Source organism: Mauremys mutica, chromosome 7 (genome assembly GCF_020497125.1).
Source record: "Mauremys mutica isolate MM-2020 ecotype Southern chromosome 7, ASM2049712v1, whole genome shotgun sequence".
NCBI classification, from domain to species: domain Eukaryota; kingdom Metazoa; phylum Chordata; order Testudines; family Geoemydidae; genus Mauremys; species Mauremys mutica.
In genome coordinates this window covers 102,305,459-102,329,638 of record NC_059078.1, presented here as the reverse complement: position 1 = coordinate 102,329,638, position 24,180 = coordinate 102,305,459, and the positions used below count along the sequence as shown (strand labels likewise).

At 41.5% G+C, this 24,180-nt stretch overlaps 1 protein-coding gene across 2 annotated transcripts in view; it reads left to right on the top strand.

Annotated features, from left to right (window-relative positions):
• The first annotated feature begins 3,044 nt into the window (after positions 1-3,044).
• The window catches only part of PWWP2B (PWWP domain containing 2B), a 46,655-nt gene continuing 25,519 nt past the window's right edge, over positions 3,045-24,180 (top strand). Inside the window, exons 1-3 of one of the 2 annotated variants that reach the window (XM_045024921.1) lie at positions 3,045-3,194; positions 6,026-6,425; positions 21,611-23,267. In XM_045024921.1, the coding sequence (XP_044880856.1) occupies positions 6,277-6,425; positions 21,611-23,249 (1,788 nt within the window). In that variant the 5' untranslated portion in view covers positions 3,045-3,194; positions 6,026-6,276 and the 3' untranslated portion in view covers positions 23,250-23,267. Of the gene's footprint in view, positions 3,195-3,240; positions 3,498-6,025; positions 6,426-21,610; positions 23,268-24,180 lie in introns of those variants that run through there. The other variant, XM_045024922.1, reaches the window with a different exon arrangement.

Here is a 24,180-nt window from a genome sequence, read left to right as displayed (position 1 = left end):
TGCCATAGTAACAAAACCCATGACAACCAAATACACAACACTTAACAAATGTGACATTGAACTGTAGAAGATGGAAGACCATCTTTAAACTTAGTTTGATTAAAAATGGTTAAAAATGGTTCTAACTAATCAGGCTCTCAGGGTACATCTACACAGCAAGCACCAGCCTGTGGCAGCGAAGCTCAGAGGCCAGGTTGACAGACTCGAGCAGTTTGATAAGCACAATTTTTCTCTCCAATTTTTCAACTTAGAAATATGTGGAGTGTAAAATCTGGTTTGGCTGGAGACCTGAGAGAGGTGTAAGAGTAGGCAGAGGTAGACCTGTTATGGTGGGGGTTGGGCCAAACCTTGTTGAAGCAGGTGGGCATAACAGCCACTTCTTGTCCAGGATAAATGAAAAAGCAGTTATGCTCCTTTATGGAATAGAGAGCCGAAACAATAGGAGCCACTGGTCATTCGTTTTTAACAAATTAAATAGGTATTAACAAAAGCAGAGAGTTTTAAGTGGCCTGACTAAAACTCCTTTCCCTTTTTAACAGCTTATACTTAGTAAAAACTCAGACTCTGCGGGTACGTCTGCACACAACCTGTGGCAGCGAGGCTCAGAGGCCAGGTCAGCAGACTCAAACAGGGGCAGTAGGTATCGTAGACCCAGCCTGTGGTCCTGCTCATGCTCTGCCCACCCACCCTGAAGCCGGGAGAGGCTCAACTCCAGCCATGGCTGCAGTTCGGCTGGTGGCCAGGAGCTGGGCCAGCCGGTGCGGCCCGGGGCGGCTAGGGCCAGCAAGTGGGGGTCGGGCCAACTCGGGTGGCTTGGGCTGGCCCAGGGCTCGGGCTGGCCAGCCAACAGGCCCATCAGCATGGCCTAAGATGACTCAGGGGTTGGGGTGGCTCAGGCTGACCTGGAGCGGGCTGGGACAGCTGGGTCAGGCTGGCCAGCACAACTCAGGCCATGGGACTCAGGTTTCCGGCTATGATGGGGGGAGGGCCTTGGGTGGAAGGGGCGGAGCCAGCAGGCTAGCCTCCCGAAAGGTGTGGGGTTCACCCACCGCCAGTGGACTGAAGCTTGCAGGGCTTGGACTACCTGCTGAAACTAGCTGTGTAGACTTGGGCTACAAGCTCTGAAGCCAAGCCACAATATCTACTGAGCTATTTTTAGTGCAGTAGCTGGAGACCCACTAATAAACAAACACTTTTCAGGCCTTAATACATCATAGAAAAGCAGAAAAAGGGCACAAAATCAATTTTAAAAAAATCTTTTATATCTCACCTTTAAAAGTGACTTCTGTGTTTGTATAAAAACACAATGATTAAACAGGAACAATAATAATTTTCATTCCTATGGCACCAACTATACAGAGATCTCAGAGCACTTTACAAATGTTAACAAATTAGATGAGGTAGATAAGTATTATTATCCCCATTTTACAGATGAGGAAGCTGAAACACTGAGATGTATAATTGGAGATATACCAATCTCCTAGAACTGGAAGGGACCTCGAAAGGTCATTGAGTCCAGCCCCCTGCCTTCACTAGCAGGACCAATTTTTGCCCCAGATCCCTAAGTGGCCTCCTCAAGGATTAAACTCACAACGCTGGGTTTAGCAGGCCAATGCTCAAACCACTGAGCTATCCCTCTCCCCCAAGGTCATACAGGAGGCCTCTGGCAGAGCTGAAGAACCCACATCTGCTGACTCCCACTCCTGGGCCCTAACCACAAAACCATCTTTCTCATTCATACTATTTACTGTGAAACACAAGCATGTAAATCAGATGTATGCAAATAAGAAATTATTGTGTAGAAAACAAAAGTGACAGTAAAAAAATCTCTAAATAACCCAGATGACTCATCCCAAGGAACTCTTCCTATGTGTACATTTAAGCATGTGCTTAAGGATTTGCATAGGAATGGAGCCTAAACTTCTTTCTGTATCAAATTGCAACACTTTTAATAAGACTCTGGTAACCTTTTTATCAACTACACTGGAAAAAAGGAACAATACTAGAGGAGTTTACATGTCTAATCAACTTCTTGCCAGACTAACTGAAGAATTCTTTGGTTAAAAGGAAACTGTAATGTTAAAAGTAATATTTAAATAAATATCCGGTGCCTGCTGTATGTTACTAATAAATTCTTGGACTATTAAACTGGTGGCATTTAAAAGTCTAATTTGTTTCAATATTTTTGCTCTTTATTTTTTCATTTCTCAGCTTGGGCAATGAAAATATAGTATTAGTTTCACTTTCTGATTTTCTTTCAGTGGAACAATGCTGCAGTGCTGGAGACGCGTTTGTTTAAAAAAGCAGCTCAGATTGGAATTTAAAGAAAAATCATAGAAACGTTTCTACAAGTTTTAGTTTTACAATGCATAAACTGGGGGCTAAATCTGATGAAGCAGTATGTATTTAGTGAACATCTATTATGGTCCATTTTTAATCTAGCAAGTAAACTGTATAGTTTTATATTCTTTGTATCCATTTGCCTACTGTTTCACTCTTATTTCTGCGCAGATCTGAGGACTGCAATAAATAGATTTAAAAAAAAAATCTTCAGTACCTGCTTGTGGCAGAAATATAATATGAAAATTGGAGCCTTATTTTTAACCTGTGGGAAAGCTGTAACCTCTCCGCTCAAAAGGTGTATTGATACTTTTCTACCACGGGTTAAGCACTCCCTCCCACCACCACCAACTTCAAAATCGTTTCAAATGCTTCCAAGACCAGCAGTTTAATGCTTTTCACTGGGAGGATGCCTGCCAAAACCGAACCACAGTCTAATTCCCTAGACGACTTCTCATATCTCCCCCTCTGTTTCAGCAGCATTTAGCTGCCAGCCTTCTCCTCCGCAGGGAGATGGCTGCTGCTTTGCTGTGACCAGTGGGCCTGCCTGCCATCTTTTAGGCGTGCGCTCAAGAAGAGCCAGAACGGAGGAATGTGGTTCAGTCAAGGTGGCTGCTGCAGCGGCGCTTGCTGCCCTGCCAATCCTGACGCGCCACTAAAGCGTGTCAGACTCAGCAGCCACAGTCCCTAAAGCAGGGGAGGCGCTTCCCCGCCTGGAGCGGCCGGTCAGTCCTGGGGAGCGAATGCAGCATCTGGCCGCTAGAGGGTGCGTGTTGGAAAGTAAATGCCACATAGTAACCTCTCTAAATTGTCAAACACTGTAATTGTTAAAGGGCTGGAGACTGATCGCTCAGGTAACGTGAGCCCTGGACTTTTCTCTTATTTTCAGCGCCTTTGCAACGATTGTCATTTGTTAAGTTTGAAGCCTGTTTTGGATTTTTGTTTTGCTTGGTTTTTTTTCTTGTTTGTTTGTTCCTCCCCCACCCCCATAGCTTTTGGCTGCTCCTTTCCGTTTAGATCCTTGTTACAGGCGACTCCAGTGCGACTAACTTCAAATGAATAAGCAAAGCAACCTTCTCCTGTTTCTCATGGTCAACCATTGACCAAACAAACTTAATCAAGATTGAAGTAATCGAGTAAACAACAGCAACAACACTGTAAGTTCAGTGAGCCCTCAAGACAGTTTTATTAATGTGGAACAACGTTCTGTGCATGTGTGGCTCACACCAAAAATGGTATTAAAGGTATTAAAGAACTGCAGTATTTAGCCGAGGTGTGCTGAGGCTGTTCCTTTTTAATCCCGCAGATAATCCAGTTATTCTGGTTTAGAATTAGTTTTGACTGAACTGTACAGTGGTTTTTTTTTAATTACCTTTGTTACTATAAAAAAAGACAATTTGAGAGGAAACTTTTAAAATAACATTTTTCAATGAGTTTTAAAATAACTTGTTTTAATCTGTTAAACTAAATATAGTAGGAAAATATATTTTTCTATCGCAGTTTTATAATACTTTAGTCAAACTGATCAGTAAAACACAGATTTTAAAATATCAGCAATGAATAGATGGGTCCACATAAAAAGAGCCTAAATCTTGTCATTTTTTCTTGATGTATTGTAGAATGTGTCTCATTTATTACTTTAATTATCTTCACTACCATGGTGTTATCCATCCTGTAGTTTCTCATTAAAAAGAAAAGCTATTGTTTATTTTGCAAACAGGAAGTGCAACTTTTTTTTTTAAATATGAAGATGTAATTGGTAATAATCATGGCCTTCAATGCTCACTTGGAATATATATGTAATCACAAATTCTTTCCTGTGAATGTGAGTAAAAGTCTGGTTTCTATTTCACAGCTTTATTTAACTGAACTATTTCTTGTACTGTTGAATTTTATATAAACCATAATGATTATTGAATAATGAAGAAAAGAGGTTTCTGACAGCATTGTTGTAGACATATATTTAAAGAAGTAATGTGATGGTGGGATCTCCGATGGACAGGAAGGGCTGATTGACCTTGGACCCTTTCTGAATGCAGCATTGCTCAGTAAGAAGCAGTTAGCAGTTGTCTTTTCATAGTTACACAGTCTATAGGCCCACTAGAGTAACACTTCTGGAACAGTTTGGTATATTTTAAGTCTAGAGTAAGATTTATAACCTATGAGATTCACTCAACACCCACAACTGGTGCCTTTGGCTGAATATGAAGAAAAAAAAGCAGCTTTAACCTTCTTACTTTTAATCTAATGTGCTTCCAGATGAAACTGTTTTTCACTTCCTTGTTGCTTTGCCTTGACAGGCCTAAAAAGGAACCTGAACACTTGCCCATTGAGCTTTTGTATGATTATTGAAAATAACATTGTTGAATTGCTACTTGAAACAATAATGAAATATATTTCTCATTAAATATATTTTAAAGGAGCCTGTTCAGTGTTGATGTGAGGACTGCCCGGGAAAGAAAACATGTTTTCTTGCAAATTCAGTGCTATATACAGAAGAGTTTTTTCACATGATTTATAGTAGCCATCTTCTAATGCAACAGATTTTTGCTCTACTGTCTGCTAAAAATTCCCCTTTTCTAAATGTGCCTTAGGTATCTCTTTCTTATTTAAATGAATAAGAACTGATTTAGTTTTTCAGTCCCACAATATATCATTTAGAAAAAGGCATTCTGGAAAATGGAATTTATATCACTTGAAATTAAACTAAAATAATAAATTCACATTTCTAAAGGCACTTTTGCTCATTTGGAATCAGACACCTCATTTGGGATTAATTGTAAAGCAGTTTTTACTGTATCTTTTACGCATGATGAAGTATTTTGCATTGTGTATCAGTGAGGCATTTGAAATCTCACACATAATTTGTTGAAATTTCACTCATTCACTTACAATTTGACATTCCTGCAGGCTGCAACTCTGTAAGAGCAAGGTTTTGAGTTATAAAAATGTACTGATTGACAGGTGCTGTAGGAAAGCAAATTTAAGGTTGCAGTTAACCCTTTAAATGGATACAAGTGACTTGCTATACTTGTCAGCATTTAAATGCCATTCAGACAGCCTTTAAACACCACTGTAATATGTTTGAGCTAGGATATCTTTTTTAGAGTAGCTGTATGGGAACATTTTATTGAGCTTTAAAAAAACAAAGACTGTTTCTTTTCATCCCATATTTACATAGGGACAGTCAACACATATGGATTAGGAGTAAATAATGGTGTAAATTATCTTCCTAAGGAACAATTTGGGCCAGGAAAATTCTTTAACATGTCTAAATAATCAAGCAGTAGCCTAGTGAGGATGATATAATTATGCCCTAGAGGAAAGGTTGGGGCAGAAGGGGAGCATCCTTAATCTAGGCTATTAACATATTATTGCATATGGAGTATTCATCCTCCTGGAACCCAGGTTAGGGAAGAGAGGGTGACTCCCCGCTTTCAAGGTGCTATGGATCTGATTTTCCTGTAGCACAGAGGGACTACCACTGACCCTTTAACATGTTGTTGAATGTGGTGGTGTGAGGGCAGAGCGGAGACCCCTGGACTCTTATGTTACTGATGTGGTACTGTGGGGGCAGAGAGGAGACCCCCTACCAGGCCCCGCCGTGAGCGGCAGTAGCTGTCGTAGTGTCTTACTGACATGTTTTTCTCCAATAATCACCCTGAACTGTAGCCAATTGTTGCAGGATTCGGCCGTGGAACGTTCCCGGGAGGGAAGCATTGTGACGTCAGCGCACCTACTAATCCTCCCAATTGAGGGGGAGCCTGGAGCCATGAGGTCATCGCAGCGGCCAGTGTAGCCATCCGGGCGGCAGCAGCCGCGGGGGAGGGGAGAGCAGAGAGCGGAGCAGAACGGGCAGCGGGCCCAAGCGAGGCCGACTGGGAGCCTGCCGCCGCGCTCCAGCTGTACTGAGGCGGACGCCGAGCTCCTGCAAGCATGGAGGAGGCTGAGGCTGAGGCGAAGGAGCTGCAGGTCGGCTCCTGGCTACCCGTGCTGGTGGAGCAGATGGTGAACGACACGTTGGTGGTCACCTTGAGCTGCGGGGAGAGGCGCTTCACTGGGATCCTCCTAGACTGCACTAAAAAGTAGGAGCCCTCAATGCTTTGATTGTTACCCAAAATATTTCCAAGGGTGATGATTGCAACTGTGAAGTTTTTCTCTAGAGTATGGCCTGCTGCTGCACAGAGAGATCAGAGCAGCTGGGGAGGAGGAGGGATTAGGCCATAATCAGATTAAAGAGTTAAGGTTGCATTGCACATTGCAGGTGGGGGAGGGGAGGAAAGGGGGGGGGGGGGTTCTTCTGCAAAAGCAAGCTCTGGATTTGGTTTCATTTTCTTTTCAAAAATCCAGTTTGGAAGGAGACTTTCAGAGGGTTGTTATCCAGTTACACTGCAAAATAAATCTGAAAATACTTCTCAGTGACCATTTTAGAGGCTTTGAAAAGAAGAAAAACCTACTGTGAAAATATTTTAAAGTAACTCTTTTTATGGGCATAGGTTACTAGAAAAAGTGTGGCCCCCATCAAGCAGGGAAATTGATTACATCTGTGTTGCAGAGGCTGTTTGTAGAGTTAACGTTTTGTTTTGGAGCAGAAACTGCACGTTTGTCAAGAAAAAGGTTTGGTTGAATAAAAATATTAGAACTTGACAAAGTTCTTCTTAATGATGTTACGACTGTGCAGTAAGTCTGGGCGTGCTGGGTAGTGGTATGATACGCTTATGATGTCAGATACTGCCATAATTATAGACTTTCTTTCTTTGTTCAGGAATACCATATGCTTCAACAGCTTTATTTTCTTGGGAAACTGACCAGTTACTTTTAATAATGCAGAAATAAAAAGGGTATGGGAATATTAGTCATAGGTTTTCTAGAACACTATACAAAAAGGATCAGTTCAGTAAAACACTTTATTTGCCATGTATTTGGAGCTAATAGACTCACTAAAAATTTAGTGTGGTAGCAAGACTTTGATTAATATATAAGCATACAGTGGTGGAATACTTTTTATGTGTATCAAGTTAACATGTGCTCTGCATTTGCCATGTAATTGCAAAACTGTAACAAATGATCTGTTAGACATAATGAAATGTGTAATAGGCATTCAGATTGCTGGTTAGCTGATTCTTATTTATTGTTAGTGGAGGGTTTTTTAACCAAGTTAGAAATCAATTTAATCACACACAAATATAAAGGTTTGTTATTTTTAAAGTTTGGCTAAAACACAGCATATATGCCAATTATCTATATTATGTCTTTATTTAATCCTTTGGTGTAAAGTCCCTGGAATACATCACTGCAAGATAATGGGATCCTTCTACTAGATGAGTGGTTTGAGAAGAGAAAGTGGAGGCATTAATAAAACATATGTCTTGGCTTTCCTTTAGTGTTTTTATTTTCCGAGTGGGCACTATAAATGTCTCCTGCTTTTTGAAGGCCTCAGTTTTTTCCTTAATACATTCTTAGACTTTTTGCTACAGGCTTTCCCCCTCCTCACCCCCACCCAGCAGTGCAAAACCATTATCCTTTGACAATTATCCTACTGGTATTATCTCTTAATTAGATGTGCCAGAAAACATTAATACTAACGTCATGTGAGTTAACATATGGCTTCATGTTAATTTTATCCATCTATCTCATTGTCTACAGTATGGGAAAGCGCTCAACTCAAACATTTTAAACTAAGATGCAGCTAAATGGGTGTTCACATGTTTTCCTTCTCATTGTCCAAGTAGCCTGCTAGCATTACTAATATCCAATCTCCCTAGCAATCCTTGCATTATGTAGTCAGCCATTGGGGAAGGACTGCAGCTTTATTGATTTCTCTCTGTCACTGAAGACTCTGAAGCCAATAATGTAGGTTCAGTTCCAACATTTGAAGCTTTCCATTCTGGAATTTCTACAGAAGCTGGCCCTATTAAAATGCCGATGCCTTTCAGTTTTTGTTGCTCATCTTAAATCCTTAGGGTGGTGTTTTTGGGGTTTGTTTCTTTGGTGTTTTGTTTTATTTATTTATTGGATGGCCTTCTGATGTTCTTTTCTTATTTGATTTTGGTTGTGGATTCTACTGCAGCAGCAGGCTACCTTGGCCATGTCTTCTGCCACAATGCCATCATGAATGTATCGTACCCACCCTGAAGTGGTCAAGACCTTGATATAGTTGCCCCTGAAACTTAAATACTAATTTTATTGAGAGTACGGGTCATGTTCCCATACAGCATGCTTTATTTCATTACAATGAGCTTAAAGAATTGTAAGACCATTAATAATAAAATATCCTTTCAGACAGTAATGCTTATTGTACAATTAACTTTAAAACTTAAAGAAATAAAATAAAAAAACACAGGGGTGGGATTTCATTTCTATTTGTTCATTTGTATTTACATTCTGACCTAGGGCAGACTGATTATACATTTATTGAGTAGTCATTTTCACTCTGGCAAAATTTGCCAGTGACTCCCTGGACAAGGGACATGTGAAATGAGACTTTTAATTCTTTCATTTTTACAAAATGCTTGAATAGTTATCACTTCCCCAGACCACTTCAGATTTTCCATAATCTTTAGGGACAGATTTGCAAATGTATTTTGGTGCTTTGACATGCAGGTAGGAATTTTTAAATTCCAAAATGGATTAGGTGTCTAACTCCTATTGTTTTTAATGCCTGCTATGCACCTAAACCATTTAAAACACTTTTAAAAATCCCACTAGACACATTTGCATTTTTGGGCACTTAAATGTCTTTTTAAAAATATGACCCTCAGGGTCCTAAATCACTTCTGAAAATTGGACTTATGCTTCTAAGTCGCTTTGGCACTCTTCCAAATTTTACTTGCCTATCCCTCTTTTTTTTTTTTTTTTTCCCCCCCCTTAATCTTTTCTGGTGATTTTCCTCTTCAGTGGGAACAATACACTACTCCTCCATTTCTAATGTGCCTCTTTTGAGGCACTTAAGCTAGGTGTATGCTACAAAATTTTGTTGGCATACCTATGTCTGTCAGGTATGTGGGGAGAAAACCCACACTCCCTAACCAACATAGTTGTGATTGTCAACCCCCCAGTGTAAATGCTTCTGTTGGTGTAGTTAATGTCATTCGGGGAGGTGTTTTTACTATGTCTGCAGAAAAAACATTCTGTGGCATATGCTGTGCATACACTGGGCTATGCCAGTATAGCTGTATCAGCAAAGGCTGTGTAATGTAGATGAGCCCTTAGGATACTTTCAGAATTCCCCTCTGCCAATTCGAAGGTTAAGTCAGTGGAATGTTAATGTATGTTCACACTATCCCCAGTCCACAAGTTCCTGGCAAAATCAGTTACCTTAAAAAATAATCTGAATATGTGGAGCCCTCTGTTAAAGAGGGTAAAACCCTCCAATTATCTGACAAATCAGATGCCCACATCCTGATGATATTTAACTATATAATCACATAGCAAAAATGGATATATTAAAGCCTCTTTCTGATAGGGAGAGGGATAAGGAATCCAAAATGGATTTAAGGCAAAAAATTGGGTTCTCTTTCCTGATTATATGTAACCAGTGTTAATTAGAAATAGGGTAACATGGACCAAAAAAAGCATTTCTTGTAGAACTCTTTCCATGTCTTTGTGGTGATTGGTCCCATCTTGGTGTTTACCTGCTATCACAAAGCTAAGCAGAGGTACTTCTGATGTCCATCTTTAGTCTCTTTAAAAACAGAAATACTGCTGAAGATCTTTGAGAAGACTCTTCTGGTGTTCCGTTGATTCAATAATTTTGGCTATGCTTCAGCTGTCTTGCAAAGAGATTTAGTAAAACAATTGGAAGCCTGACCTTTCCTTTAAGTGAGGTTGTATTAAGGGCTAGAAGATAGTGGGGTTTTTTTGTTTGTTTGTTTGTTTTTTTCCCCCCTTCCAGCATCTAGTAGGGATGAGAAACTTTTAATCACTCTAGCTGGAGGTTGATATGGAAGAGGGAATCCCTGAGCCATGTACAGTTCTTGGCTACAGTACATGGTAGCTAGACCTTTTCAACAGGGTTTGGATCATGGATCTTGTTGGTTAGTGAGTCTCCCTTCTTGCAGGCCCCAGCCTAATATTCCCGTCAGTCTACCTAGCTATAAGCCTATGAATATTGTGCCATATACTGGAGTATCTAGGTACCAATGGGGCTAGTTCTCTTACCCTTACTTAGGTGCTGACCTTGCAATAATCTATACAGGTAGACCCACTGGGCTCCACATGGATGTAAGGGTTCTCTTGTGTGGACCAGACTGGAGAACTGGGGCCCTACTACTGTGAAAACTTTGGCCAAGATTTTCAAGGGTGACTTGTGGAGATCTCATTTCTGAGTGCCAGTTTAGACAGCTTAAAGAGGCTGGGCACTCAGTAACTTCTGAAAATCAAGCTGCTTTACAGTCTCTCAGTTTAGGCACCCAAAATCACTAGTTGCCCAAAAACTTTAAGGTCAAGATTCTCACGGTAGCTTTCAATAGCACAAAATAATGGACACTAATCTTGCTTATCTGTTGATTTGGCTACTGAAAGTAAAGCTACAACATGCCAGTGAAGACTGCACTTATTCTGTTGCAGTGGAAGATGGATCTATTTACAAAGCAGTTGCCTAATGTAACACTGAAGTACTAGATTTTGCTTCCATAAGAAAAGTTCAAACTCCAAGCAATACTGTTGGCCCCACAAAAAGCAAGACAATTCTTACTACTGTAAAGCCACTTAATGTCCTGTTGAGAACAAGGGGCTAGAGCAAGACTGCATCTGAAACCCTTTACCTATTGTGTCTCTATGGCCAAAGCTTGAAAAAGAAACTTGCTTGGAAACTTTCTTGGGCAAATGCCACTGAGTTCTGCAGAACCTAAATTTTTTTTTTTGTATGAAGTTTCTAATGCTTAGGCTCCTGTGCTGATTAAGCCTCGACTGGAGTACTGTGTCAAGTTCTGGGTGCCACGTTTTGGGAAACATATGGACAAATTGAAGAGAGCTCATAGAAGAGCAACAAAAATCATTAAAGGTCTAGAAAACATGACTATGAAGGAAGATTGAAAAAACTGGCTTTGTTTAGTTTGGAGAAGAGAAGACTGAGAGAGGATGAGAGAGTTTTCAAGTACATAAAAGGTTGTTAGAAGGAGGAGGGAGAAAAATTGTTGTCCTTAACCTCTGAGGATAGGACAAGAAGCAATGGGCTTTAGATTGCAGCAAGGGAGGCTTAGGTTGGACATTAGGAAAAACTTCCTAACTGTCAGGGTGGTTAAGCACTAGAATAAATTGCCTAGCGAGGCTGTGGAATCTCCATCATTGAAGATTTTTAAGAGCAGGTTGGACAAACACCTGTCAGGGATGGTCTAGATAATACTTAGACCTGCCTTGAGTGCAGGGGACTGGACTAGATGACCTCTTGAGGTCCCTTCCAGTTCTGAGAGTCTATTCTATGATTTAGCCCTATCAAGTAGGTAGGTCTTTTCTGCTGCTGCTTAGAGCTTTAATAAAGAACAGCAGAGTGAAAGCTGGCCAGAGTCCTGTCAAACTTTGTGCTACTACTCAGAAGCCTGCTAGTAGCAGTGAAACTAACAAGATTCAAGCAGTTCCATGTTGCTGTTTGGGACAGTTGAGCAACAGGAGCTATTCTTCCAGACAAAAGTTTGGAGTGGGGTGAGAGTGGGGTAGATGCCACTGCCAAAAGTTAGAGGAAAGGGAGAAAGAGATCTCACCCCACCTTGTATCAGCCAAGAAATGATGTTGCATTCGTTTGTCTCCTCTAGTAATTAGAGGGGTTCTTTTTGTGGTGGAGATGGTAGGTTAGCACTCCACATTTATCAGAAATCTACTAGCTGGAGGTTGAGATTATAGCTAAAGCCTCCCAGCTGGGTCCAGGACAGAACCCTGCTAGCAATCCTAGCACCCTTGCCTTTCCCAGCATTGGAGGGGTGGGCAAGGGGGTGTGTGTGTGTTTCTCCTCAGTGTATTGCCTCTGGAGAGTAAAGGCCTGCATCTCATGTCTTTGGCTAATAAACATCGTCCTTTGGGGATGGGTGTGGGGGGAAGAGGGAGATTGATGGAATATGAAAGAAACATAGTTCTGGGAGGGAGAAGTGAGGGGCAGTGAAAACAACATGGAGAAGAGAGACCTCATGATCTATTGTAGGATAAAACGAGAAAGGGAAAGGTATTTTTAAAAATTGAAAAATCTAGGGAGGTGTAGTATGGTTTTATGGAGGGAGGGAAAGAAGGTGCTAAGTTGAAAGCTGACTGTTAGTGCTATAACTAAATACAGTACAGAACTGTTTTTATTTCTTTCAATATGTGGTGTGTGGCTTTGGGAAGTGTGGTGGCACAGGAATCTTTCACCCTGGCTTGTTGGCTTAGCCCAGGGGTCGACAACTTCTGGCACGCGGCTCACCAGGGTAAGCACCCTGGCAGGCCGGGCCATTTGTTTGCCTGCCGCGTTGGCAGGTTCGGCCGATCGCAGCTCCCAGTGGCCGCGGTTCACCGTCCCAGGCCAATGGGGGCAGTGGGAAGTGGCGTATGCAAGGGATGTGCTGGCCTTGGCTTCCCGCCACCCCTATTGGCCTGGGACGGCGAACCGCGGCCAGTGGTAGCCGCGATTAGCTGAACCTGCCAACGCGGCAGATAAACAAACTGGCCTGGCCCGCCAGGGTGCTTACCCTGGCGAGCTGCATGCCAGAGGTTGCTGACCCCTGGCTTAGCCATTGGGCTAGGAGGATTTACCCAGACACCTTTCTTTTTCTAAGCCTTGCGTGTGGCCATCAGCATCATAGGAATTTGCACATACAATCCACATTTTTCTGACAGTGAAGGAACAGATGTTTCTCTTCAAAGGAAAATACCGTTTCAAGCTCACCTAAGCTGATGTAGGAAGCATGAGCTGCCGCTGCTGCTTCCACCCTCTAACCATACACCCCCTTTATCCTTTAACTCATGCACAGAGGGGAGGGCATAAAAACAAAACAAAAAATGGTAATCGTATATAGCTATAGAATAATCTTCCAAGACATGCCTGTGCTTGCCTGCATATGGGGACACGTTTTTAAACGACATGCAGTCAGACTTTACTGGGACTGACTATAACTCTTATCAGTTCAAAACACTGATTTCTGTGTGGATTTTGGTTTGTCATCTTGAGTGTAATAAATGTGGAAACCCAAGTTCACATCCTAGCTTAGAATTTACATTAAGGACGGACTATAACCTGGTTGACTGCATTTACAATGTTCTTGCTAGCAAGACTGGCCAATTTTGATGTAATCTAAATTATAAAGAGCTGAATCTTAATTATGTGTGGGTTTAAACATTTCCAAAACAGAGGATGGTGTTGCCTGTCTCCAGGGAGAGAGGGGATTGAGGAAATTATAGTTCCATTTTGGCTGTGCATGTCCCAGAAGGCTAAGACTAAAAACTGAGACTGAATTCATGTCCTGTAGTACATGCTGGTGCCTATAATACCCAGACACTTTCACATGCCCTTAAGCTCAAGAAGATGAAAATGCAGAGTCTGTTACTGAGCAGATTTGAATATGCTGTATCAAGAATGACAATGTGCAGATATATAAAATGTTAAGTAATCGTGCAGGTCAGGAGCAAAAACTAGGTTTAGCTAAGTTTTTGTGTTACTGTGTAAGACTTTCCTAAAAACTGAAGTGTGGTAATGGAAGTATGTTTCATGAAATGTACTTAATATTATGTAGTAGGTGATAGGTTTTAATTGTGCAGTTTATTTGACGAGGTCTATGCCAGTCCAGAAATTGTTCAGCTGCAGGCTGATCAGAGAAAAATGTAATTCTGTGTGGGGTTGTTTTTAATCGTTCTGCAGCTAAACTTGTCTGGAGTAACTTACATTTGTAGCATAGTTTTCCAAAAGAAATAAGAAGGTATAAAGAAATGGAAGTTCTACTCATTCAGTGCCTCTGTTAAATTGCATTGGCCTATTGGTCACATGGCCTTTTTTACATTTGTGATTAAACAGAGGGGAGTAGCATATGGTGATGAGGGCCATATAAGTATCTAGACAAATGTAAGGACTAGTCACTATGAACTCAGCCTCCCTAGCTCCTTTGGATGAGTGTGAAGTTCTGACCATCTACCCGCCCCATCAAATTGTGGAGTTGGTGGCAAAGGCAACACAATCTTTGGACTTGCCCTCTCATCCCAAAGGTAAAATTGGTAGGGAGATTTGAAAGGAATTCCCCCCTCCCCCCAAACTAATTTAAAAATCCCCAACATGAACAAAGCAAATGCAGGCTGACTTTGTGGGCAAAAGCAGCAAAATATGGCACCTCAGGATAAAATAGTCCCCGCGGTTGTCTCTTTGGATTCAGGCCATATACTCCCGTATTGAGTATTACTTGCCCAGTAGTCTGTCCAAAGCTACGCGACACAATAAATACTAGGGAAATTCTGCACCAAAACATAAAAGTTCTGCACAAAATACTTCTGCGTATTTTAATTGTCAAAATAACACAATTTAATCATGCCAGTTTCAATTATTTTGGTAATTTATATCAAAATACCTGCCAGCAACTGTCTGTAACAATACAGATGACAAAAAAAGATTCAGGAAATGTGTTTTTATTACACAAATAGATTCTTTGCTAGGCCTATAAATACAGAACTCTGAGTAATAATAATTCATTTAAACTACAATATAGAAACTTATTTCCCGCACCCCTCAGAAGCAGTGCAAAGGCTTGGGAGAGTCAGGAGTAACAGATGAGCTGAGGGAGGGGGAAGTTATTGGTGGGGAGGAGCCTGGGGATGAACTTGGAGGGTTGTTGAGTGTGGGTGGTGGGAGAAGTATGGAACAGGGTGTTTTTTTGGGCAGGAAGAGATTGCATTCCCTAGCTGACCCCTAGCCTCTCCCAATCAGTCAGGCACATCTGCCCTATCCTTGTGGGGAGGAATAGCTCAGTGGCTTGAGCATTGGTCTGCTAAACCCAAGGTTGTGAGCTCAATCCTTGAGGGGGCCATTTAGGGATCTGGGGCAGAAATCTGTCTGGGGACTGGTTCTGTTTTGAGCAGGGGGTTGGACTAGAGGATCTCCTGAGGTCCCTTCTAACCCTGATATTCTATGATTCTCATGTGTCCTTGCTACTCCGTGTCCCAATGTGGCCCTGCACCTCCACCGCATTCAGTCCTTTTAAACCCCAGTCTGTGACACACAGACACACACACACCCAGCATCCCCATGTGCCCCACACTGTCCATCCCTCCGTACCCTGTGCCGCCTCACCTGGCGTGGCCCCGTGGGCAGACAAGGAAGAGAAGGGGATGTTGTCTTCACACTATCAGCAGCTGGGGCTGGCCCAGTCGTGGCTGCTCTCTGTTCTGGTGCCACAGTGGCCCCTAGTGGGAGACAGGCACAACTGCAGCACCTTTCCAGGAGAATGTATTTTCTGCAGGGAAGGAAATGCATGGCACATGAATTCTGCACCTATGCAGTAGTGCAGAATTCCCCCAGGAGTAAATAGAGAAAATTGTCTTCTCTTGAGGGCCTCTATTTCACTGCCATTGCCTTCACCACCAATCTGAAGTTATTTAAGATATAAAGAGTTCAACTTCCACTTGCTTTGTTTTGTGCTATAATCCTCAAACAAATCTTTGGGACGGACATAAGCTCAGTCAGTAGACTAGAAAGATGTTGCCAGTCTGTACTTAGCTCATTTCAATTCAATTATGATTGTGGTGGCAGCTTTATGTAGGCAGATCCAAAACCAAAATGATCATTTTAAACTCCCATCTGGAAACAAATCTGAAAGCCAAGGTAAACTGTGGTGCTACCCCACCTTAAGTTTCCCAAGGCTTTGTGTAGCCTTGCAGAGAGTGCATTGCCAATACTCTAATCTCAGTGTGACACAGCCGGGAACAACTATGAACCTCACTACGTACAAACCCTTTTCCCAAAAGCTGTCTGGGCCACCGCAGCTGCTACCTGAGAGTGGTGGAGCAACCAGGGATCTAAAATAGACCCTGATTTGCAAATCTGAGTAATTAACAGCCCGGGCAGTCCCTCAGTCAGAGGCTTGTAGTTTCTCCCAAACCACCAGCATTTTTTGAGGCTGGGCAGGACTGGACTTCAGCCAGTCAAAGGATTGAACTGCTGCATGGGGACTGGACATATGGCAGCAATGTGACTACTTCTAGAGCTGATATTAGGGACTATCACTTTGCTCTAGGCTCTATAGAAAATTGTAGTAATGAGGCCCCAGCCTGGTTGAGCCTTCTGAGCACTACACCAATATAAATGTTAACTAATTGTCAGATCTACCCTTATTGCAGAGCTATTCCTTGACTGGTTTAAGGAATGGTTAAAGCACAGAGGGTAAGCCCAGGCAGACCCCCATTCATTCATACTAGTTCAGTGATGTCACTAAACTTTCTCAAATCAGGGACCTTTGGGTTGGGTTAATTTCACGCACTCACACTCTCCGGCAATGCAGTCTGGCCATAAATCAGTCTCCACCTGCTATAGCTGGCTGACCTTTACCATTAGCATCTTAATTACTCTTATTTAAATGTTTTTTGCTTTACTATGATTGTCAACTTTGGGATGCAGATTAGGGTACTGAGCCTCATCTAATCAGTGCCAAGTTTACTAGTTGTAATCCACAATTCTGATGATTCTCCCCAGAAACTGTTGCCATCCCACATCTCTGGAGAAGTTTTCTGAGTGCTGGGCCATGGTCTACTAAAACTTCATTACTCTTGCAAAACATGCAAAGTCACTGACCTTATAAAGGACTGGGTCATAGTAAATTTACTCATACGGGTTCTGGTGCTTTCAGTGGGATTGCTCATGTGAGTTAGGCTAGCAGGATCAAGCCTTTAGAGAATCGACAAGGCCTGAACCTGCTTGCTTTAATGACTCTGGTAGTTCTGTTTAAACCCTTGGGCCTACTTGTAAGCGTAAGGTAAACAGAATTTACCTTCTAATGGAGTGGAATGGAGGAAAATTCCTCTATTGCATAGTTTTATTTGGTCAAGCCAGAACCGTTCCACTTAACTGAATAAATAAAGTATCATACAGTTCCGACCAAAGCTGCGTGAATAATAGCACTATATTGGTTTCCATTATAAGCTCCACTAATGCCTCAGGTTCGATGGGCAACTTATGGTTCCTTTATAGCAAATATGTTAGCAGAGTCTGTCACATTAAAACCTTTAATTCTCAGGTTTGACTTTCCTTTTTTTGTAAAGCTCTCCAAACAAAATAGCTTAGTTTTAAATTGTATTTTGCAGGCAGTTTAGTCCTTTTTCCTGTAGACTAAGCTAATTTTCTTCTAATTTGGAAAGTAAATGTCACCTAGACAAGGTATCTAATATAAAAATGGTCAAGATGTCATCATCTCTCTGCAAGTAAATGGAAAGGAAATGTTCTTTCTAGAAAAGGGAAATTAAAACTTTATAGTCATCCAGTTACTAAATTATTTGACCTCTTAAAGAACAAAGAACAGCGATGAGTCAGTACCAAAATTAAGGGCCAATTCCTGCTTTTGTGACTTATGGAAGCAATTTCTTTTTTCCCTGGTGGGTTTTCTCTCTCAAATCGGGTAAGAAGAGTTTGGCCTGTAATTAACAATGTCTGCAAAAACAAAAATGAAACCAGTGAACAGTTACCATAATAAACTGGAGGAGTGTGTGCATGCTGGGTAGTGTTAGGAAGAAGAGGAGCATCGGTGAATTTATAAGGCTATTCCAGTCTTGGGAAGAAAGCCACCATCTCTCTTCTTTAATATCCAACCTCCACTAACACTCCTCTAGGAAGAAGAGTTTCCCTACTTTGATGTGCAGCTGTCATCTGAAACAGCAGTAGCTTAAAAAGATCTGCAGTGAGGGTGTGAGGTTTACCCTTCCAGAGAAAAGTTCCCCCCTGGGGATATGGTGCTGAGAAAGAGATACAGTAGCCTTACCAGTCAGGTCTGAAGGCACCTACTGGAGGCAAAGCAGGGGATGCTCCTGGGTGATCAACAGCATGTGCAGTCAAACGGACTCAGTCAGCTTGCCTATTCCAACTCCTCACAGCCAACTATACTCCCACCCCCTTGGATTCTTTGTGCTGCTCTCTGGAAGGGATTGGACATGAGGTTGAGGGAGTTTCCGTACTTCTGAATTATTCTCTGAGCTGGGGATGCCAAATCCTCTTTCTGCTGGCTCGTGTTGGCACCTGCATCGCCCTCTTTATGCAGGAGTTGATCGCAGAAGGTAGCAGGAAGGAAAGAGAGCACTAGAGAGAAGATTATATAATCTGAAGGTAAAATGGCCTGTGGAACATGCTCTACATTCCATTTTTGTTAGTTTCTCAGAGCTTAATTTGTAAAACATTTAACATTTATTTAAGAAGTTAGAACACTTGCTTGACAGTTCATGCTCTAGTAACTATATGAGCCTTGCACTGTAACAGGTATCTCCATACACTGTTCTTATTAAAAAATAAATATATATATATATATATATATATATATATATATGTATATGTATGTATGTATATGAAAAATGTGTTTCCAGGTGGGAGTTTAAAATGATCATTTTGGTTTTGGATCTCCTAGAAGGGACCCTGAAAGGTTGAGTCCAGCCCCCTGCCTTCACTAGCAGGACCAAGTACTTTTTTTTGGGGGGGGGAGGTTGCCCCAGATCCCTAAGTGACCCTGTCAAGGATTGAACCCACAACCCTGAATTTAGCAGGGGAGTGCTCAAACCACACAGCTATCCCTCCCCCCAAAGCTACCTGAAAACTTCTTTTCTACTGAAACTTTCCATTGTATTTCTGCCCAGAGGTAGAAAACTACTTTGGAAAAACCTAAGCACAAAATAGCAAGCCTTTTAATTATTAATTTTTTTTTATTTTATTTTAGAAATTGTAACTCAAAAGTATCGCCCTTTAACAAGCTGAAACTTTCACTTCTTAAAAAAGAAAAGAACCCTAGCCCTTTATTTTCAGACACTAAGAAAGGGTGTAGTAACAATAGCTTGTTGCAGATCATATTGCTCCCAATGAACATGAATATTAAAATGTTTCAGGTATGTCAGCCAAGTATATGGGGACTGTACTTCACTGACCACTCTAATTGCTCTTTGATGGGTTAGTTTTATATAATAACCTGAAAGCTGAGGAGGATGTGGGACAAAAGAAGGGGAAAGCGGATAAAGAGAAGTCTGGATGTCTAGGGTGGGGAGAGACAGTGTAGCTGTGTCTTGGTAAGAGAGAATTGTGGGATATGACAAATGTCTTGTAGAAACTCATAGGATAAAAATAGCTCATCTAGGTCTTTGTTAGAGAGGATGATCACCATTATAAGGAGACTGTTGCCTGCTTCCAGCCACGTAAGAATGGAAGGTTTTGTCCTTTCTATTAGTAAAGGATCGTTGCTTTAAAGAAGGTCATTGCTGCTAAAACTGATTTTTTAACATAAAGTGCAATAGGGAATCTTCCCCCAAGTCCCAGTGGTGCTGAGAGCCATTGAACCAAACTGTCAGCTCTCTCTATGATGGAAACCACGTTAAGCCAGGGGATGTGGCAGCACCCCTAGTTCCAGCATTTATGCCAAGGCCTGGCTTGTCTCAAAGTACATGGTGAAGTTTAGAGCTTAAAAATATGGCTACACGTTTCATGCTATATTTCTTGTTGGAGTCAAAATATTGGAGAAAAGGGTTGAATTGGAGTTGTTAAAAACGAAATTTTGTGTCTGGGATGTCTTGCTGCTGAAATTTGAACCAGAAAGAACACAGCTTGGCTCTTGTTGAGTTTTCAGGCCCACAGAAAAACCATTGTATTGCTTGTTAAAGGAATACATGTCGTTTCGTATATGGGACCACTGAGACAATAAACATGGAACCTCATGATGGCCTTTTTTTCTTTCTTTAAGAAGTGACTATTTTACAAAGAACTTGCAATTTACTTATTCCTCAGTCTGTCAAGAACAGACTGGGCATTAATAGGTCAGTGGAACATAATGCTCTCCTTGCTTAATAAAACCTAAGCACAAAGTAGAATTTCAGATTGCAAAGAGTCATTTTGTTAGACTTGTGTGTTCATGGAAAATCTGTCTCCCATTAATCCTTTGCTGCTGTACTGCAAAGAAAGGTGAATTCCCTCTTCTTTGACAGCATTTTTCATACTGAAGCTGTAAACCTTCAGAACGATAAACCGATAGTTTAGTGTGCAAAGCACAGTCCTTGGCACATAATTGTTAACCCTGATCCTGAACAAGCAAGAAAATCCTGAAGGCCAGGCCAAGGAACAGAAATGAACTACTACAGCAAAGAATACTCCACACATGTGGGTAGGGAAAGGGAGGGGAAAATCTACAAAGAGCTGGTGGTGTGATGAAACAGTGTTTCCACTCATTGTCTTGGCTTTCCATTCCCCACAGACATGACACTGGGCCTTGCTTGGCTAAGACTTCAGAGATTAGCGCAGATACAATATCTGATCCAGCAACATATCTATTGGCGCATCTGGCTATCACTATTCAGAAGAAACCTATCGAAATAAAATGTTCGTACTTACTTTAGAAAGGGCCCTGTGACATACTCTGTGTGTGTGCGTGCAATAGTGTAATATTCTATGATAAAATTTGGCATTGCATAAATGACATTTTCTGCTTGATTTGGCTAACTTGGAGAAATAGCAAGTACCATACTTTTTTTTTTTTAATTTTTTTTTTAAAGAGAAGTAGATGAATAAGGGCTCAGGGTGAACATGCATGCTACTATAAAACCCCATGCTTGAATGTGCAAGTTGGGAAATTACTGATTCAGTGACCTGGATTGCATGTGTGTGTGGCTCAACTGTTGCATGGTAATCTGAAAACTTAGTCTCAAAAGTCTAGCATACTGAAAGATTTGTTAAGTGTCCCAAAGACTTGCAGCTATACATCATGTTTTTCATGGTATTACTGGCCTGTTGAGTGTGGCTGTCATAGGAGTAAAGTACTTGTTCTGGATTGTCTGAATGGTGCTAGACTAGAAACAAAACATGCACTCACTTCACTAATACGATAAGGCTGAGAATTCAGTGCGCAGGTCACTTTGGACTTTCCACCCAAAAAGTAGATCATACACTCTATACATTTTGAGGTGTCACTTTCTCAACAGGATAAAATTAGCTGCTGTTTCAAAATGAAGGGAAAATGTTGATCTCTTAGTGCAGAGGGCAAATATTCTTTCAGAAAATGGCATTTTTTGTAAGTTTAATTTTTGTCAAAGAAACCTCTTTCAACGGTTCTGATTTGTGTGTATGTTTTTTTTTTTTCCCACACTGCTATAGGTCTGGGTTGTTCTGTCTTCCACCACCTTCGTTGCCAAAGCAAGAGGAACCTCCTGCTGCTGCTTGCACTAACTGGGTTCCTGAAGACAGGCAGCCTGTGAAGGGTGAGACTGAGTCACAGTTTTCTAGTGAAAAACCTCCCAAAGGAAACAGTGATGAACAGGTTCCTCCTCTTTTGCCACCTCCATCACCAGGCAATGTTCCTCCTTACCCTCCCTATTTTGAGGGAGCTCCGTTTCCTCCTCCCTTATGGTTAAGACACACATATAACCAATGGGTTCCTCAGCCACCACCAAGGACTATAAAGAGGACAAAAAGACGGTTGTCACGAAATAGAGACCCAGGAAGGCTCATCATGAGCACTATTAGACTGAGGCCCAGGCAAGTGCTCTGTGAAAAATGTAAAAACACTCTGAACCCAGAGGAAGCGAACAAGGCCAGGCAAAATGCCAAAACAAGGAGAAAGCTAAGCATTCAGGACAAGGAGCAAAAAAAGCACAGTGATTCTGATTATGTAGAGAAAAGGAATAAAAGAGAAAAGAGGGAGGAAGACAAATTTTCTGGGGAATTAGTGCATCGAACTCCAGTTATAAAAATATCCTACAGCACGCCACAAGGTAAAGGTGAAGTTGTGAAAATTCCCTCCCGGATTCATGGCTCAGTTAAACCGTTTTGTCCACAGCGGATATTGCAGAATGGAGGGGAGGACCAAGAGGTGAACAGAGACTCTGAACGATATCAGGAAACCAAATGTTTTATGGATAAGTCGGCAAGCAGCCAACTTGCTTCCATTCCAAAACTGAAATTAACTAGGCCTGTGCATTCCAGTGCAGATGTTCCACCTCCAAAAATCAGACTGAAACCTCATCGAATAAATGATGGTCAGAGTGTTTCCATTTATAAAGCAGAACTTATTGATGAGATAAATGTCCTTCAGAGTAGCAGGGAGTCCAATCCTGCTGCATTTTACACTGATGAATCTGCAGATAGAAGTTTAGCAGAGATGTCTTCAGGGAGTTCAGGTGAAGATGATGACTTCAAAAGATTTCCCCAAGGTAAAGATGGACATGATAACTTGGCTTTTCTTATGAATTATCGTAAAAGGAAGGCAGATTCTTCTAGTTTATCAGTGTGTAGCAATGACAGTCTAGATGAATCCAAATCCTCTAGTTCAGAAGTAACATCACCAGAAATGTGTGACTTTTTACCTGGTGATGATGCGTCTGTTTCTTCATCTTCAAAAGATGAGCGTAAAATTGTGCCACCATTAACAGTTAGACTACATACACAGAGTGTCTCTAAATGTGTCACTGAAGATGGAAGAACTGTTTCAGTGGGGGATATTGTTTGGGGTAAAATTCATGGTTTTCCATGGTGGCCGGCACGTGTTCTTGACATAAACCTTAGCCAGAAGGAAAATGGAGAACCTTCCTGGCGAGAAGCTAAAGTATCATGGTTTGGTTCTCCAACAACCTCATTCTTATCTGTTTCAAAACTCTCTCCTTTCTCTGAATCTTTCAAACTGAGATTTAATCGTAAGAAGAAAGGGATGTATCGGAAAGCTATTACAGAAGCTGCAAAGGCAGTAGAGCATCTGACCCCAGAAATAAGAGATCTCTTAACACAGTTTGAAACATAACTTTGCCTCCAGTACCAGGTGAGTGCATACTGGACTGATGCTTCCTGTACTAACGTTCTTGTACAGATTGCATTTGTCTTATTGTCATGTCTGTTCTTATTTCACTTTGTTGTGTCTTTAACCCTAATCTTTTAGGCAACTCAAACTTCTTATTCAGAGGTCTAGAAACCATGTTTAAGTGACTTTTCAGTGGAGTGAGAACCTGCAGCTCTCACGGACTTCAGTGAGACTCACAGGAATCAGCCCCTTAATAATAGTAGGGGACTATGGGCCAATTTATTGCTGTGGGGAATGGAGCATTGTTGCTCAGGGTGGCGACATACTACCTCCCAACCAGCTTTGCTAGTGAACAACTACTGTACCATCTGGTACCAGCTACGGTACCAGCTACTGCACAGACGTGTAATAACATGGGATTCTAAATGTGGGTATATGAGAAGCAGACTCATGCAGTCTTGTTTTGACTCTGACAGTGACATTGTAGGTAAGTGACTTGACTGTCTTTGTTTTGCCATCTAAGTACAGATGGGTGTAATAATACTTGCCTACCACACACAGGTGTAATAGCTATTGACTGACTGTACTTATATGTGCTAAAATTCATCCTGCTATGGCTGAAGACCTAGTGGCCTTTAGGCCCTTAGATGCTTTGGTGAGCTGTCCCTTGAAAAAACACTTAATGCGTAGACATTATTAAAGCCAACTGCTTGTACTAATCAAAGATGCTCATGATGGTCCTCTTTCCACCCCTTCATTCTTCTCGAAGTCTGACAGTCCACTCGGGTTTGCTTCCTTCTGCAAAAGATATTCTCTTCTCCATGTGTCTCACTTTAAACTACAATAATCACATCAGACTATTTGTCCTAAAGCTAAGAACAAAACACTTGGTTCCTTTTTCTCTGGCAACTTCCTAAAAGTACAATACCCTGGA